The sequence below is a fragment of the Cimex lectularius genome, unplaced genomic scaffold (assembly GCF_000648675.2).
Source record: "Cimex lectularius strain Harlan isolate CLEC.00 unplaced genomic scaffold, Clec_2.1 scaffold88, whole genome shotgun sequence".
NCBI lineage: Eukaryota > Metazoa > Arthropoda > Insecta > Hemiptera > Cimicidae > Cimex > Cimex lectularius.
Window position 1 is genome coordinate 637,198 of NW_019392660.1, and position 13,593 is coordinate 650,790.

Here is a 13,593-nt window from a genome sequence, read left to right on the forward strand (position 1 = left end):
GAGTGATTCTTGCATTTAATTTTCATGCAATGGAAACACAGTAAATGCTTACAACTATTAAGTCACTGATATGAAGGGAACGTGATTTTCAAATTTTGATACATAATATTTTACTTTACAGTAACATTTACATAAGGACAAAAAAAAAAAAAAAATCATTAGTACTTAGCAAATTTGTAGTTTCTTTTTAATATTTTTCAATTTTATTTGCCTGAAAAATCCATTTTTTCTGTTCTAATTTGTTTTGTCAATTGAGAGGAATTTTCTTTCATGGTACATAATTTTCTCAATTCTTATTAAAACTGGTTTTCTATATAATTGATCTCAATCTACTTTTATTTATTAACACAAATTCTTGGTACAATTTGTTGCACATGAAAATGTGCAAATCCATATCATGTCAGCATTCTTTTTAGTTTGTATTTGTAATTGATTTCTCCGTGTAGCCTGGGGGGTGATGAACCTGTTATTTGGTCGTTACTGATCGTTTTAGTCTTATTATTCTCGCAGGGTTGGCTATCAATCGACCAGAAATGATCGGTAAACAATTTAAAACTTCTAGATCCGGCAAGCATAACACAGGATTAAATGCTCTTAAATAGCCTTGAACTTGGCCTGAATCGGTACCAGGTCATGTGGTGAACAGATATCAACTTACCAAGTGTTGTCATTTGTTGTAAAATGATCCGTAAATGTGTTTCACAGAGTATTGTACATTTTAATAATGCATTTATTCTTTATTATCTGCCCAAATTATCCCTTAATAAAGTTGACAATGGTGAAATTACATAATTATAAAATGATGACATTGGAAGATATCCTTGACACAAGAAACTTCAATTTGGTATTTTTTTCGATAACTGAAAAAAAGTGTAAACAAAAAAATCAAAAACATAGAAGTGTTTATTTAATTAATATGTATTATTTAAACAGTATACTTATATTACTTTGAATAATTTACCTTCATAAAAAAAAAGAAATATAGAACGAAATGATCATTTAAAATATTCCCATATTTATGAAACATTATGATTGTTCGTACAAGAAGTTGGCTTGTTATGAAAGAGAATTGACCTTTTTTTTCACATTCCAAGGAAAGACAGAGCGTGAAATTGCAATTGGATCGAGTGAGGAGCTTCAGGAGGAAATTAATTAAAACTAGTATCTTCCTTTCCAATATAATTTTATAAAAGTTAATAAATTGTCAAAAAAAAGTTCATGTCATTTTGCAAAAGGTTTAAATTTAATATCAGCGCGATGAGAAATTATTATTTTTTTCTTGAGTTCAGTGAAGAAGACGCTGTATCAAAAGCCAAGGTCTTCTATTGTGCTCAGCTATGGCTGTGAAAACGGCTGATACCCAAAACGAAAATAATGAAGTGTAAAGGTTTTTACACTGATTTTTGACATTGAATTACGGGCAAAACGACATCAATATGAGAGCTTATATATTGTCAGACGGGAGTTACCACGCATCATTTTCACCATGTTACCTGTACGAGAAGTATTCATCTGTTCTTTGTTGATTTTGGGCAGTGCAGCATTTGATTGTTTTGTAAATTAATCATTATATAGAGGTGTATTTGTTTTCTATATTTTCATTTTTATTTTTTTTAGAATAAATGCAGTAAAGTGTGGTCCAAAGGGGTCGAAAATGAAAATACAGAATTTCACAACTACCTGAACAACAGCAAGACAAATAACATGCACAAGACTGTTTGGAAATGGCAAAGTAACGATGGATCGGGCATGTGGGAAATTTTTTTCAATAAATGGGACAATAAAGGTAAGATGAGAAATGTTCAAAAACAGTAAAATATCCATTCAAAATTTTCTTTCTTTCCAGGGATGAAGTCTGGAGGATTTTTTTTCTATAAAAACAATAGGCAAAGGCATTCTTTTGTCAACTGGAAATTGACAAATCAATCCTTGTTGACTTGGACGTCGGGTAACAACAAATTGCCGTTTGAACCGTGGAATTTAACATTATGCGAATCAAATGTTAAAATAAGTTTTGACCCTTCAAAAACAAGCTGGACTTATCATTTAGGTAGGAAGTTTTCACTAATATTAAATCAATTTATAATATATATTTTTTGTTATTAAAGGGAACATTCGCATACCCAGCGGAGATAGTGGCAAAATGTTCATAAATGAGAATTTCTTTAAGGTAAGAACATTTTTCTCAACAAATTATGTTAATTTATCATATTTTTTTATGGCAGATTATATTAAAAATTTCAGGTACTTGTAAACAAATTTAACGAACAAGATATAAATTTTGTTTCAATACCTGAGGCATCTTCCATGTAATTTTGTACTTCCCTCCTTAAACTCTTAATTCTTTGAGCATGAACTACTCAGTTTTTTGCAATTCTCAAATAAAATATTTTCCAGTTTATAGTTTTGCAGTATCTGGAATAAGTGAAAATCTAAATTGGCAAGGCGAGTATATTGGGTACAATAGCAAAATGCAGCCAAGTTCAATTTCCAGCACACCTGCAGTTATCTAGAGAAAAATAAGTCAATGCGGTTGTTGTTAGTCAATTAATTACCTAATGCAAAACCTTTTTGGCAAGTAATCAGGTTTTAGAGTTGAGTTGTAGGTTCGCTGTTTTATTCCCTAGGATTTTTCACTTTGAACGTTGTTTTAACGATCCCACTTTTCATCGGAGATAGAGAAGTCGTCTAATAAATTCTACTCAGTCAACATGTGAAGAACCCCTGACATTTCTGACTGCTTTCATTTACGTTTAAGAGCTTGTATTAGCTCTCTGCTCTGTCTCATATAGTTGAATGTGTGTTATTTCTGGGAAAAGTAGGAATTTGGCTTTGCATATACCAAATCAAAATTTTCACTTCTGAAGCAAGAAAAATACTTGTAAACTGTACTTTCTCCTAATCATCATTTTGTACATTTAGGGAATTTACACCCATCATCCAGCATCTTACATTGCATTAAATTTATAATTTATTATTATTGGTATTATATTTTAAAAGATAAGACCATCTTGCATAGTAATAAATAATATAATAAATTATAAATTTGATACAATATAAGAAATATGATGGGTATAAATGTAAATATGTAATATTTGATTATTTAAAAAAACAAACAATAAAAAACATGGAAATGTTTTCTTACATAAACCAAAAAAAAAAAAAAAAATTAAATAAGGCAAATTAGTCTTAAAAATACTATTTTTTAAAAATAAATTTTCATTAGCAAAACACCTTATAAAAAAAATTTTTTTTAACCCTTTTTAGAGTATGTAAATAATAAATAAACATTGCTTATAATAATTAATTAATAATAACATTATAACAATTTAAATTAATTTCAGCCAGCACATGGGAAAGATTCCATCTCTTCAAGGCATTCTAGGATCAAACGAGAAGAGCCTGAAGCTGAAAAATCGGAAGAGACCGTCTGGAAGCGTCTCAAAGGATACTTCAAAGAACTTTTTGATAACGGTAAAAGCAATTACATCTAATTTTTTTTAAACTAATATTTTATTTTAAAAATTGTTTTTTGCAGGACCAAATGATCAGAGGGGCTGGATGACAAGGATTGCAGATTGGGTTATGGGTTTCCTCGAAAGACTACTCTCCTAGCAATTAGCCATCGCCTTGTCAGGGCTTGCAGGCTGAACCTTGACATTGCAAAAATTCCATTTGTTTAAAAACAAAACACAATATCAGTCGAATTTTTCCCCACTCTATTGTATTGCCTTTTTAGAGGAAATATGTCAACCTTCAAAAGTTCCTAGCATCCTGGAAATGCTTTTTTTTCACCCGCACAAACAATATCTGTATATCTAGCATTGAAAATAAATCACGTTGATCATTATACACATCCAGTACAAAATTCATCTGTATGACAGAAACTTGAAAAAATGGAAAACGTTTTTTGTAAAAAATTCTTGTTTGTGTTCTTTTTGAGTATTGCGTTTGGGAGATGCTGTGAGGTAACAAAAATGTTTAATTATTGTATAGATTTTTCTTTACTTTGTATTTAATTAAAATAATAGAATTATTTGTAAAAGCTAAACCATTTTGATTCGTTTTGTATTTTTAATTACTGATTTCTTTTTTTTAAATTAATGGTAACCAGGATTATAGCTTTGTAAATTGTACATTTCTATTTGAAAGAAATACAAAAATTAACAATTCAAATAAATATTTATAATACCTAGTCTAATTTCATCCACAAAACCAAAAGTAGTCTATCACCACAACTATGAGGTGCTGTTATTCAAACCAAATTTTCATACTTAACAAAAAGTTGGAGGCCTGAATGTGCTCAGCATTATTTTTGCGGACTTGCAAAATGTTTTCACAGATTTCAGGAAGATTTTTCTATCTTTGTCATTCAGAATATCATCTTTTCCCCATTCAATTTGTAAAAAATATCTTTGCATGTTGGAATTTATGTGTTTTCAGGAATGGCAGATTGACTCGGAAGCATTAGATATCAAATCTATCTTTTTTAAAAGCTCGACACTTGTAACGAAGAACGAAAAGTTCTCTTGGAGTTGGCTCGTTCCTGGGAAAGCTATTTGGAAAACAAGCCTTTTTAGAGCATTTGACACTGGTCAGTTTATCTTGTAACAACTAATAAACAATAAAAATAATTAAATATTGTTTTAGGCATTTTAGCAGGGGGTTTTGTTTTAAACCAATTATCCAAGTATGTAATACAAATTTAAGAATGATTAAAAGTTATAAATTTAATTTTTTTTAAAGACCAGGTTCAGATTTAATTACCTTAAACTGGAGGCAAACCAATGGAAAAATAACATGGGTGATACGTGGAAACCCAGAATTTTCTCTTCTTGCATGGAAACTCAATATGTCCAATGGCCTACATTGGGGATTTTCTCCCGCCGGGGTTGATAAATGGCAGTTTAATTTTGGTATAATTTTTTTAAATTTATTATTTTTTTTAATTTGATTTCATATAATTCTAATAAATTTTAAGGTGATTTTATCATACCGAGCATATTGACACAGACTCCAAGTACAGAAAACCTGACATTATATAATTCAATAAATTTAGAAGGAAGATTTAAACGATCCGAAGATTTTGATCAGCCACCAACTGTCGAAGAAGAAATGCCAGACCAAAATCAAATAAAAAATTGCACTTTTAAGAAACACTGGTTCAATAAGATAGTCGACTTTTTCTTTTCAGAAGGTAAATTTTATTTTATCTTACCTTACAGAAGCTTATTTTCTGGCACAACTTGTGAGATGCTCCCATGCTTCCTGAAGTAATGAACCCGTAATTTGGTTGTTACCGAGTCATTTGGGCCAAACACTGAATGTAGTGAATATGCCAAAACGCATCTGCCAGACCAAAATGATCAGTAATAAACAAACTACTGGTACAACTTGAGGTTACACATCTCATTACATTTTCTAAAATAAGAGAATCATTTAAAGCCGTACGATTGAGTTTAATCTAGTTATTGTAAACGAAAAACAAAATGTAGATAATTTTGTAATAACTAAGTGAAGCGTCTTACCTAAGTGAGCTGAGGAGAAATCCCCGGTTTAATAAAACACGTGTATTTGCACATAGGTTTTCATAAAACACGGTACAATGTTGAGAAAGGTGCAATCTTGACTTGCTGTTACTCAAAGTGGATAAGTCCGTTTTTTTCAATATAGCTTGGTAGTTCCGAAACCTCAAAATAAGCAAGATTTAGAAAACAAATATCAACGTATTTATGATTGTTTCATGTAGAAATTACTTTTGAGTGGATTGCCGACAAAAATAAGAAAAATACCATTTCAAGAGAAGAAATTGCCAATTTCCCTTAGCTTCATTGAGAAAGCCATCTAAGAATTACAATATATAACATAAAAGCATAATTTAGGAAATGAAGCCCGTGGAGAAAAGCCAGGCATATTTACTCAAGTTGGAAAATGGATGAGAAAAATCGCCTGTCGTATAAATGGCCCATGTGAAGGAGAAACTCCGACACCCGATTTTCCGACTTCATCCGAAATGCCCCATGAACAATTTCCGCCATCTCCAACACAACCAGATGAAATACTGCCCGATGAGGCTACAGAGAACATACTAGACGAGATGAAGCAAAGCAACGATGTTTAAAGAAAGATATTATATTACAATTTAATAAGAAATGTATTTCTTTATTGAGAAAATTTGGATTTATAATAATAGTAAATAAATGTATGTAAAAACAAATGTATTTATTCCTTCACAGGTCATACAAAAACTATATACATGTTTGGCGAGTGAAGTCACAAATCCATTCCCTCCTTCATTACAGCTCACTGAAAAGGAAAATTAATTAAATTAACAAAATTGTAAATACTAAAGCGGAGATTTTTGTAATAAAGACATTTCAGAGCAGTTTAATAAAAACCATATTTGTTAACAAACACATCAAACAAGGGCAGTGAATTAATAACAATCAAATAATAAGTAATAAAAATTCACACATTAAAATGTTTACAGTTATGTTAAAAAAGTAAATATGGTTAAAGAAACTGTCAATTATTAATGTTAATTTTTTACACGATATATTAAAATTAATTTTCTACTTGTTTCATTTCACATTATTGTTGTGTTATTTGGCACACTCTATTAAAGAATATACCCTACCATTGAAAATACAAAAAGTAGATAAAGCATTTTCTACTTCTTTCCCTGAAATGTTAAAACATTTTAAATTATGTAAAAAGACAAATAGCAACATATAATCATCTGTTAAAGTAAAATTTGTGACATAACAAGGTAACATGAAATGTTCACTAATATATAAATTAACTATTCGCATTGCAAGTTAAAAAAAAATTGTAATAAGTTCATTAGAGTTCGTGGTCCGGTTGACTGTATAACCTTTTTTTCAATTAATTAATCTTTTCATAAGGTATTGGTTGAGATAAAAAGTCAGTCACTTTGTTTTGTAATAACATTTTTAAGTTATTTAATTTTTATTTAAAGTCAAGAAGTTATTCAATCCAAGATAATCCGATAGATAAGACAATATGGTAACATGAAATGTTCAAAAATGTATAAATTAGCCAGTCTATTTGGGTTGCAAGTAAAAAAGAAAAAAATATTTTTTAATAACATTTGGGTTGCAAGTAAAAAAAATACAAAATGAATAACATTTTTAAGTTATTTAATTTAGGTTGCAAGTAAAAAAATAAATTAATAAAAAAAAAATACTTTAATTCTTATTAACATTTTAAAGTTATTTAATTTAATTTTTATTAAATTTTTTAAACTCAATTATGATTTTAGGCACATTATCAACACTAGTTTCAATCTGCCAATATCGAAATTTATAATGTAACTTTTCTAAAATTAGTGTAAAGTTGAGGATTTGATACTTTGATATTTTATCATATAATTGTAAATAAAAGTTTACCTTCTTTCCAGCCGCAGCACCAATCTTTGCCTTCTTGGTACCCCTGACCTTCTTCATCCTGTTCTTCCTTTCCTTTCTCTGTTTTCTAGTTTGCTGCTTCTTCTCATACAGACCATGCTAGATTAAAAAAGTACAATTTAGTAAAAAGTAAATATTAAGAAAATATTTAGCTTTGAAAATAGTAAGTGTACACCCAGGGACTGCAACTTAGGTTTTCTCTATATGCTAGGTTGTCTCCATCGAGCCGTTGCTTCGCATTTGAAGATGATATGAGTAGCCTCCTCATTGCATAATCAGCAAATGAGATCATTGCTGAATATGCCTGTTATGAAGATGTTTTCTCTGAAGTCAGTGATTGGTTAATAGTCTTATTACTCCTTTGAGTCTGGCCCTATCCAATTGAAGCAGTGTGTTTGCCAATCTTGGTGAGGTTTGTTTTAGCACAAGTTTACTGTGTCTAGTGCCCCTAGAGTTTATAAACTTTTTTTTTTTAAATCCGGATTCTATATTTGTTTCAGTTCACGACATAGCCTTACTGCTGCTCGAAAATTCTTACTTTACATACAAATGCAGAAATAAATAAATAAAAATATTGGAAGTTCCATTTCTAGCTATCCTAGACCACAGCTTACACTGGACATCTTTCTGATTATAGAAAGGATCACACATGTCCCAAAGAGCCTGGTTCTCCTCAACAGCACATCAATTTTTCGCAATCCATCGAAATGAAAACGGAAAAAAAAAAAAAAAAGTAAACAAAAAGCAAAGATTGGCATTGAACAATAGTGTTTGATGTCACACGGATGATAACTGAAGTCGAAGTAACTATTCGGCCGAATAGGACTGGAAAGTCCAACTTTACTGGGATCATAAAGTGCTTCTGTTCTAATGAATGCATGGTCATTTGTTTCTTTGCTTTCGGATCACCCAGTCCTATTCGGCCAAGCAAGTTCACCTGATAACGGTTCCAGTGGATGGCCTACCTAAGTTTGAACTGACAAGCCGGCAGAAACATGTATGGCCCGTACAGTTTACCGGCAGCCAGGCATCGGGCGTACTGTTCAGACATAACTAACATGCCTGCTGTATCACATATGGGGCCCTTTAGATTGTTTATAAAAATTAAATTATACTCACTCTGGCCAGCCTGTGCTTGGGCTCGAATTTTTTGGCCATGTCTAGGGTGTCGTAGATGAGGGCGAACCCGGACGACTTTCCACCTCCGAAGTTAGTCCTGTAGCCGAAACAAAAGACAACATCGGGTGTCACTTTGTACATCTTGGCCAGCTTTTCCCTGATTTCCGTCTTCTTGACGGAAGGCTGGCCGGGATGAGTGACATCAACAACCTACAGAAAAAAGATGAGTTATTTTGAATTTTTTAAAAATCAAAATGAATCTTACCATTTGTTTACGGCTTAGAAGCCTGTTGGTCATGAACTTCCTAGTCTTGATCGTGACGGTCCCTTCTGTCTGGAAAAATACGATAGCATTAGGTTATATTACAACGCACATGAGCACGAAATTACTCCGGGCTCTTTTTATAATTTTTCTCCAGTGGTTTCATTTCGAAATGGATTTTTTTACAAAAACCGTTCACAATTTCAAACGGATCGGCGTGCGATTTGTTAATAAAAATGGATAAAAAATTACCATTTTGCTGAAGTTTTACAGCCCGACGAATACGAATCGGTAAACCAAAGGAGGTTCCAATACGTGCATCGGACTGACTAGAACCAAACCAATGCCTTCATCATAATTTTTTTAAATTGTCTTCAAAATAATGAAGTAATTTAAAACATAATAAAATAACTATTTAGAAAAGCGTAAAAATTCGTTAAAACAATAAGAAAAAAATCATTGGCGAAAAAATAACTTTTTATATCAAACTTGTCTCTAGCGGCACTTAGTAATACTAAGAAACGGGTAAAATTCTCAAAATGTAACGGTAGGCAAAAAAAAATTTACCGCCCTTAATATTTTTAATTATTTTTTAGACAATTCTCAATTGATTATCTTACAAAATATTTGGACCGTTTTAAAGGATTACAGGTAAATAAAACAGATTAAATCTCTTAGTGTTCACAATTGGATTTTGTAAATCTTGGAATAGTCAATCTCTTGATCGGTTTTTCTGTAAAGTTTCTTTTTAATGTTCCGGTGGTTTGATTTTTTTAAGTTGTATCATTTTTAAGTTTCAAATTTGTTTGAGCGATAGTTTTAAGTTGGCTAGAAACATAGCATTATTGGAAGAAGAAGTCAAGTACATATGACCAGGGTGCTTAACATTAGAAGAGTCTTCCATCGCTACCAAGTTAATGGAGGTTACTCAAAAAGGAATGGATCAGGTCGCCATCTCAGAGAGACGATCGTTTTATTATTTCAAATTTTTTTAATGGTTTATTATGGATTGATGCAGAACCACTATAGCTTAACATACCTTGATGCCTCTTCGTGAAGGAATTGCCCTTCCTCCCATTAAAAAAATATGATTAACAAGAACCTTTAATATTCCATCAATGATTTTATACGTTGTAAGGACAGTTTTTCAGTATGTTTGATTGTTTGGAAAATTCAAATTGGACGCTTACTCTTTAGTGTTGTTCATTTGGTCTCTTCTTTAGTTTAAAAACATGCCATGCTTATTACAATTTGTCAGGATGTTAGAACAGATTTGTGTTTATGGGCAAAAATTTGTTCATTTTTATGGTTTTTAGGCTATGTAATATTGTTTTTATTTATTTATTTTTTATGGGGGTGGTGACAAAATTACACTGTGAAAATTCTTAAAGACCAAGAACTTCATATACCCCTCCCCCTCCCCCGACCATAAAAAATTAATTTGTCCGCAGCCATTAATATTTCATAACGCATTTATTTTTATAATTTATAAGGACATTTTTTGCATGTTCAACCATTTTTGAAAATTCATTTTGATCTATCGTTACCATTAAGGGTTGTTCAATTTTGTCTACTTTAGTTTAAAAACCAGCCATGCTTTGTAAAATTTGTCAAAATTATTTGGAGATCATGAGATGCAGTCTGGTGTGATGTAGGTTTCAGAAAAACATTTTCTTTATTGTGCCACCATTTCGATCTTTATTAAGATCATCTTCAGGGCCTGGGATTTATTAACATTGTTTACATTTTACAAATACATACATGTAGGATGTGAAAAAAATATGAATTTATACATAGAAAATTTAGATTTAAAAAAAATTATACCATGCTAGAAAATTTTAGTTAAAAAAAAAATAAATTTATACATTATATATTTATAAATCCCAGGCCCTGAAGATGATCTCAATAAAGAATAATAAAAAAAGGTTTTTTAAAACCTATGTCACACCAGAATGCATCTCATGATCTCCAAATAATCATTAACTAACAGTCACTAAACACCACATATTTGTCAAGGTGTTGAAGGAAATTTGCATACATTATAACACGTATAAAATTAGCTTTAACAATTCTTAAAACCAAGAGCTTCATCGCCCTTACTCCCATAAATAATATGATTTGACAAGAACCTTTAATATTCCATCAATGATTTTATACCTTATGAGGATGGTAGGATGGTTTTTCAGCATGTTTGACCATTTGTTAAATTCAATTTGGACATTTACTTTTTAGGGTCATTCATTTTGTCTCTCCTTTAGTTTAAAAACCTTAGTACACTTTGTTGGGATGTGAAAATGGATTTGTGTTCATGGTTGATGTCTTCATTTTGATCGTTTTCAGGCTATGTAATATTGTTTTTATTTATTTATTTTTTGTGGGGGTGGTGTAAAAATTACATTTTGAAAATTCTTAAAGACCAAGCACTTCAACTGCCCTCCCTCCCATTTAAAATATAATTTAACCACAGCCGTTAATGTTTCATAAGTGCCTTTTATAACTTATAAAGATAGGGTTTTGCATGTTTGATCACTCTTAAAAATTCAATTTGGACACTTAACCATTAAGGATCATTTATTTTTCCTTCCTTTAGTTTAAAAACCTGCTTAAACACTTAGCAGGGATGTTGAAACAGATTTATTTTCATAGTCCAAAATTAGGATGATTTTCAGGGCATATAATCCTTTTATTTAATTTTTGAGTGGGTGGTGTAAAAATTACTCTTTGGAAAATCTTAAAGACCAAGAACTTCATCCAAACTCCTTAACATAAAAAATATAATTTATGAACAATTTTTAGCGTGTTTGACCACTTTTAGAATTCAATTTGGATATTTTACTTTTTAGTGTCATTCTTATTATTTATCCTTTAGTTTAAAAAACCTGCCATTCGCTTAGTACACTTGTTGATATGTGAAAACAATTTGTTTATGTTGTTTGTTAACAAAATTTGACCATTTCATATGGAAAAAAGGTGCTATCATTTTCGCAAGAAGGTCCCAATCTTTTCTCCCTACCATGAGCTCGACTGCACAAGACACCTTTCAACCTAGCAAAAGATGGTGATCAAGCTCCTGCAAATGACAGATGAGTCCAGTTCATTAAATCCCAGCCCAGACCATTACACCACCTCTTCCAGACTGCACTGAAGGGAGCACAAACAAAATTTGTGTTTTGTATTTCTGTATTTTGTATAAGTGAGTGTATTTGTTAGAGTGAATGGAAAGGGGCTAATGGTGAAATAGCATCAAGTTGTGTACATGACGGGTCGATGGTTGAATATTTATAAAAGTTCCCTGTCGACCCCAATTAGATTAGTTTGTTATTGTTTGTAGGTTAATGTAGAAATATTGAGTACTCCATCTACTAAATAGAATGAATGCAATGTATATTGGTGTGAATGTATTTATTTGTGTGAGTGCTTATTGAGTGTGTGTTGTTGTATTTCGCATGCACTCAGGGCTGAAATCACCAAACTGTCAGATGCCCCTTAAAAAAGAAAAAAGAAATGTGTGGTGATTAGTGACCGTTAATCGATTTCTAAATAAATAAAGAAAAAATAAAGTTGAACTCTCTTCAGTTCTTTTGCTTTACTTATTTATTAACATAGTTCCTTTTTGATTAATTTTTTAAATTATTCTTTATTTTTATCTCATTAAATTTCACATTCATATATTGTTTTTAAATGAATTTATTCAGACTGACAAAATATGATTTAATTTGTGTAAACTTTTGCAGTAGTTAATTTTAGTTTTTATCAATGACATGTAATTATTTATGATGTAAAGGTGATTGACCAGCTGTTATTCAACAGTATATTTGGTAGGATCAGGGATGTGGTCCTATGAATATTTTTACAGTCTTGAATCTATTTTTTGTTTGTTAAATAAATGTTCAAATTAATTTTCAGGTGATGATTTACAAGATGAAGATGGACTGTTTTTTGAGCCTAGTGACTTGTAAGTGATTTTTTTCTTTTAAACACTATTAATTTTTCCATTGTAATTTTAAATTTCACTAATGTTATAGCTTTGAACTACTGGATGACCAAGGGGAAGATGGAGAAGACGACGATAAAACCCTGGATGCAACCATGGAACGTGCAGGAATTGATCGGGAAAATGATTAGGGATCATTTGAAATACATGCAAAGTGGGTATAAAAATTAAAATTTAAAATAGAAGGTTTTGACCAGAAAATCAAAGAACCCGGAAGCTGTTATCACACATTTGACTGGAAAGAATTTAACGTTGCCTGATCCAGTGAGCGACCTATTTTTGTGGAATGTAAGTATTGCTGTAAATCACAAAATATGTAAAAACAAAGAATAAGAATTGAAGAGTTGAGTATTTTCTTTTAGATTATAAACGATAATTTAGAACCACCTAAGAGAAAAAGATTACACGATGTCACTACTGTAAATGATGCAGTTCATTTAATTAACTTCTCAGAATAAATTATAGTCAGAATTCGCATCCACAGTAACCATTGCCTTAGCTAGGTGAAGAATGTTTATTCAACTCATTACTTTTATCATAATAAATGTGTTTGTAAAATAATTTTTTAAAATAATGGCCGCAACGGCGAACATCACTGTAAGGTAAAGGTCTCGGGTTCAAAACAAAAGGGAAAAAAATAGAAATAGTAGAAAGTTCAATGGTTGATTGACGCGGCAAAGGTTTTGGAAAACCAGTGGTGACCTGATCGTGCAGAATCGGGAAGTAGCCGCTGTTTCCCCGACATTATATTTTTCAGGATCTCATCGGAGATCTTTACAAAAATTGAAAAC

General features: G+C 31.2%; 3 protein-coding genes and 1 long non-coding RNA gene across 6 annotated transcripts; 3 read left to right on the forward strand and 1 right to left on the reverse strand.

The window, feature by feature from the left end:
* The first annotated feature begins 1,269 nt into the window (after positions 1–1,269).
* LOC106668046 lies at positions 1,270–3,852 on the forward strand. The gene is made up of 6 exons (XM_014396454.2): positions 1,270–1,555; positions 1,618–1,786; positions 1,847–2,050; positions 2,109–2,170; positions 3,345–3,474; positions 3,539–3,852. The coding sequence occupies exons 1-6, from the start codon at positions 1,487–1,489 to the stop codon at positions 3,613–3,615; spliced, it is 711 nt and encodes a 236-aa protein (XP_014251940.1). The 5' UTR covers positions 1,270–1,486; the 3' UTR covers positions 3,616–3,852.
* Positions 3,853–3,865: 13 nt separating this feature from the next.
* Positions 3,866–6,179, forward strand: LOC106668045. Its single transcript, XM_014396453.2, has 6 exons — positions 3,866–3,968; positions 4,444–4,594; positions 4,651–4,690; positions 4,747–4,916; positions 4,982–5,197; positions 5,883–6,179. The coding sequence occupies exons 1-6, from the start codon at positions 3,897–3,899 to the stop codon at positions 6,119–6,121; spliced, it is 888 nt and encodes a 295-aa protein (XP_014251939.1). The 5' UTR covers positions 3,866–3,896; the 3' UTR covers positions 6,122–6,179.
* Positions 6,180–6,201: 22 nt separating this feature from the next.
* Positions 6,202–9,163, reverse strand: LOC106668047 (40S ribosomal protein S24). 2 transcript variants are annotated; one of them, XM_014396455.2, is made up of 6 exons: positions 9,061–9,163; positions 8,812–8,880; positions 8,547–8,756; positions 7,410–7,526; positions 6,638–6,682; positions 6,202–6,306 (listed from the first exon to the last, which is right to left on the reverse strand). In XM_014396455.2, exons 1-5 carry the CDS (start codon positions 9,061–9,063, stop codon positions 6,671–6,673), a joined length of 411 nt encoding a protein of 136 aa, XP_014251941.1. In that variant the 5' UTR covers positions 9,064–9,163; the 3' UTR covers positions 6,202–6,306; positions 6,638–6,670. The 2 variants fall into 2 exon arrangements, with proteins under 2 accessions (XP_014251941.1, XP_014251942.1); XM_014396456.2 differs by lacking the exon at positions 6,638–6,682 and having other exon boundaries at positions 9,061–9,162.
* A 3,376-nt stretch (positions 9,164–12,539) lies between these two features.
* LOC106668048 lies at positions 12,540–13,306 on the forward strand. Of its 2 annotated transcripts, XR_001340697.2 has the most exons (4): positions 12,540–12,626; positions 12,715–12,763; positions 12,834–13,090; positions 13,165–13,306. It is a non-coding gene; the product is annotated as an uncharacterized LOC106668048 (long non-coding RNA). The 2 variants fall into 2 exon arrangements; XR_001340696.2 differs by lacking the exon at positions 12,540–12,626 and having other exon boundaries at positions 12,640–12,763.
* Positions 13,307–13,593: the final 287 nt, after the last annotated feature.

Excerpts from the sequence above, each read along its gene's own strand:
- LOC106668046 (XM_014396454.2), top strand. The coding sequence starts at position 1,487 with ATGTTACCTGTACGAGAAGTATTCATCTGTTCTTTGTTGATTTTGGGC. Across the intron at positions 2,171-3,344 it reads TAAATGAGAATTTCTTTAAG|CCAGCACATGGGAAAGATTC; the intron begins GTAAGAACATTT and ends AATTAATTTCAG. Across the intron at positions 3,475-3,538 it reads CAAAGAACTTTTTGATAACG|GACCAAATGATCAGAGGGGC; the intron begins GTAAAAGCAATT and ends TGTTTTTTGCAG.
- LOC106668045 (XM_014396453.2), top strand. The coding sequence starts at position 3,897 with ATGGAAAACGTTTTTTGTAAAAAATTCTTGTTTGTGTTCTTTTTGAGT. Across the intron at positions 3,969-4,443 it reads CGTTTGGGAGATGCTGTGAG|GAATGGCAGATTGACTCGGA; the intron begins GTAACAAAAATG and ends ATGTGTTTTCAG. Across the intron at positions 5,198-5,882 it reads CGACTTTTTCTTTTCAGAAG|GAAATGAAGCCCGTGGAGAA; the intron begins GTAAATTTTATT and ends AGCATAATTTAG.
- LOC106668047 (XM_014396455.2), bottom strand. Across the intron at positions 8,757-8,811 it reads TTCTAAGCCGTAAACAAATG|GTTGTTGATGTCACTCATCC; the intron begins GTAAGATTCATT and ends TTTTTTCTGTAG. Across the intron at positions 7,527-8,546 it reads CCAAGCACAGGCTGGCCAGA|CATGGTCTGTATGAGAAGAA; the intron begins GTGAGTATAATT and ends TTTTTAATCTAG.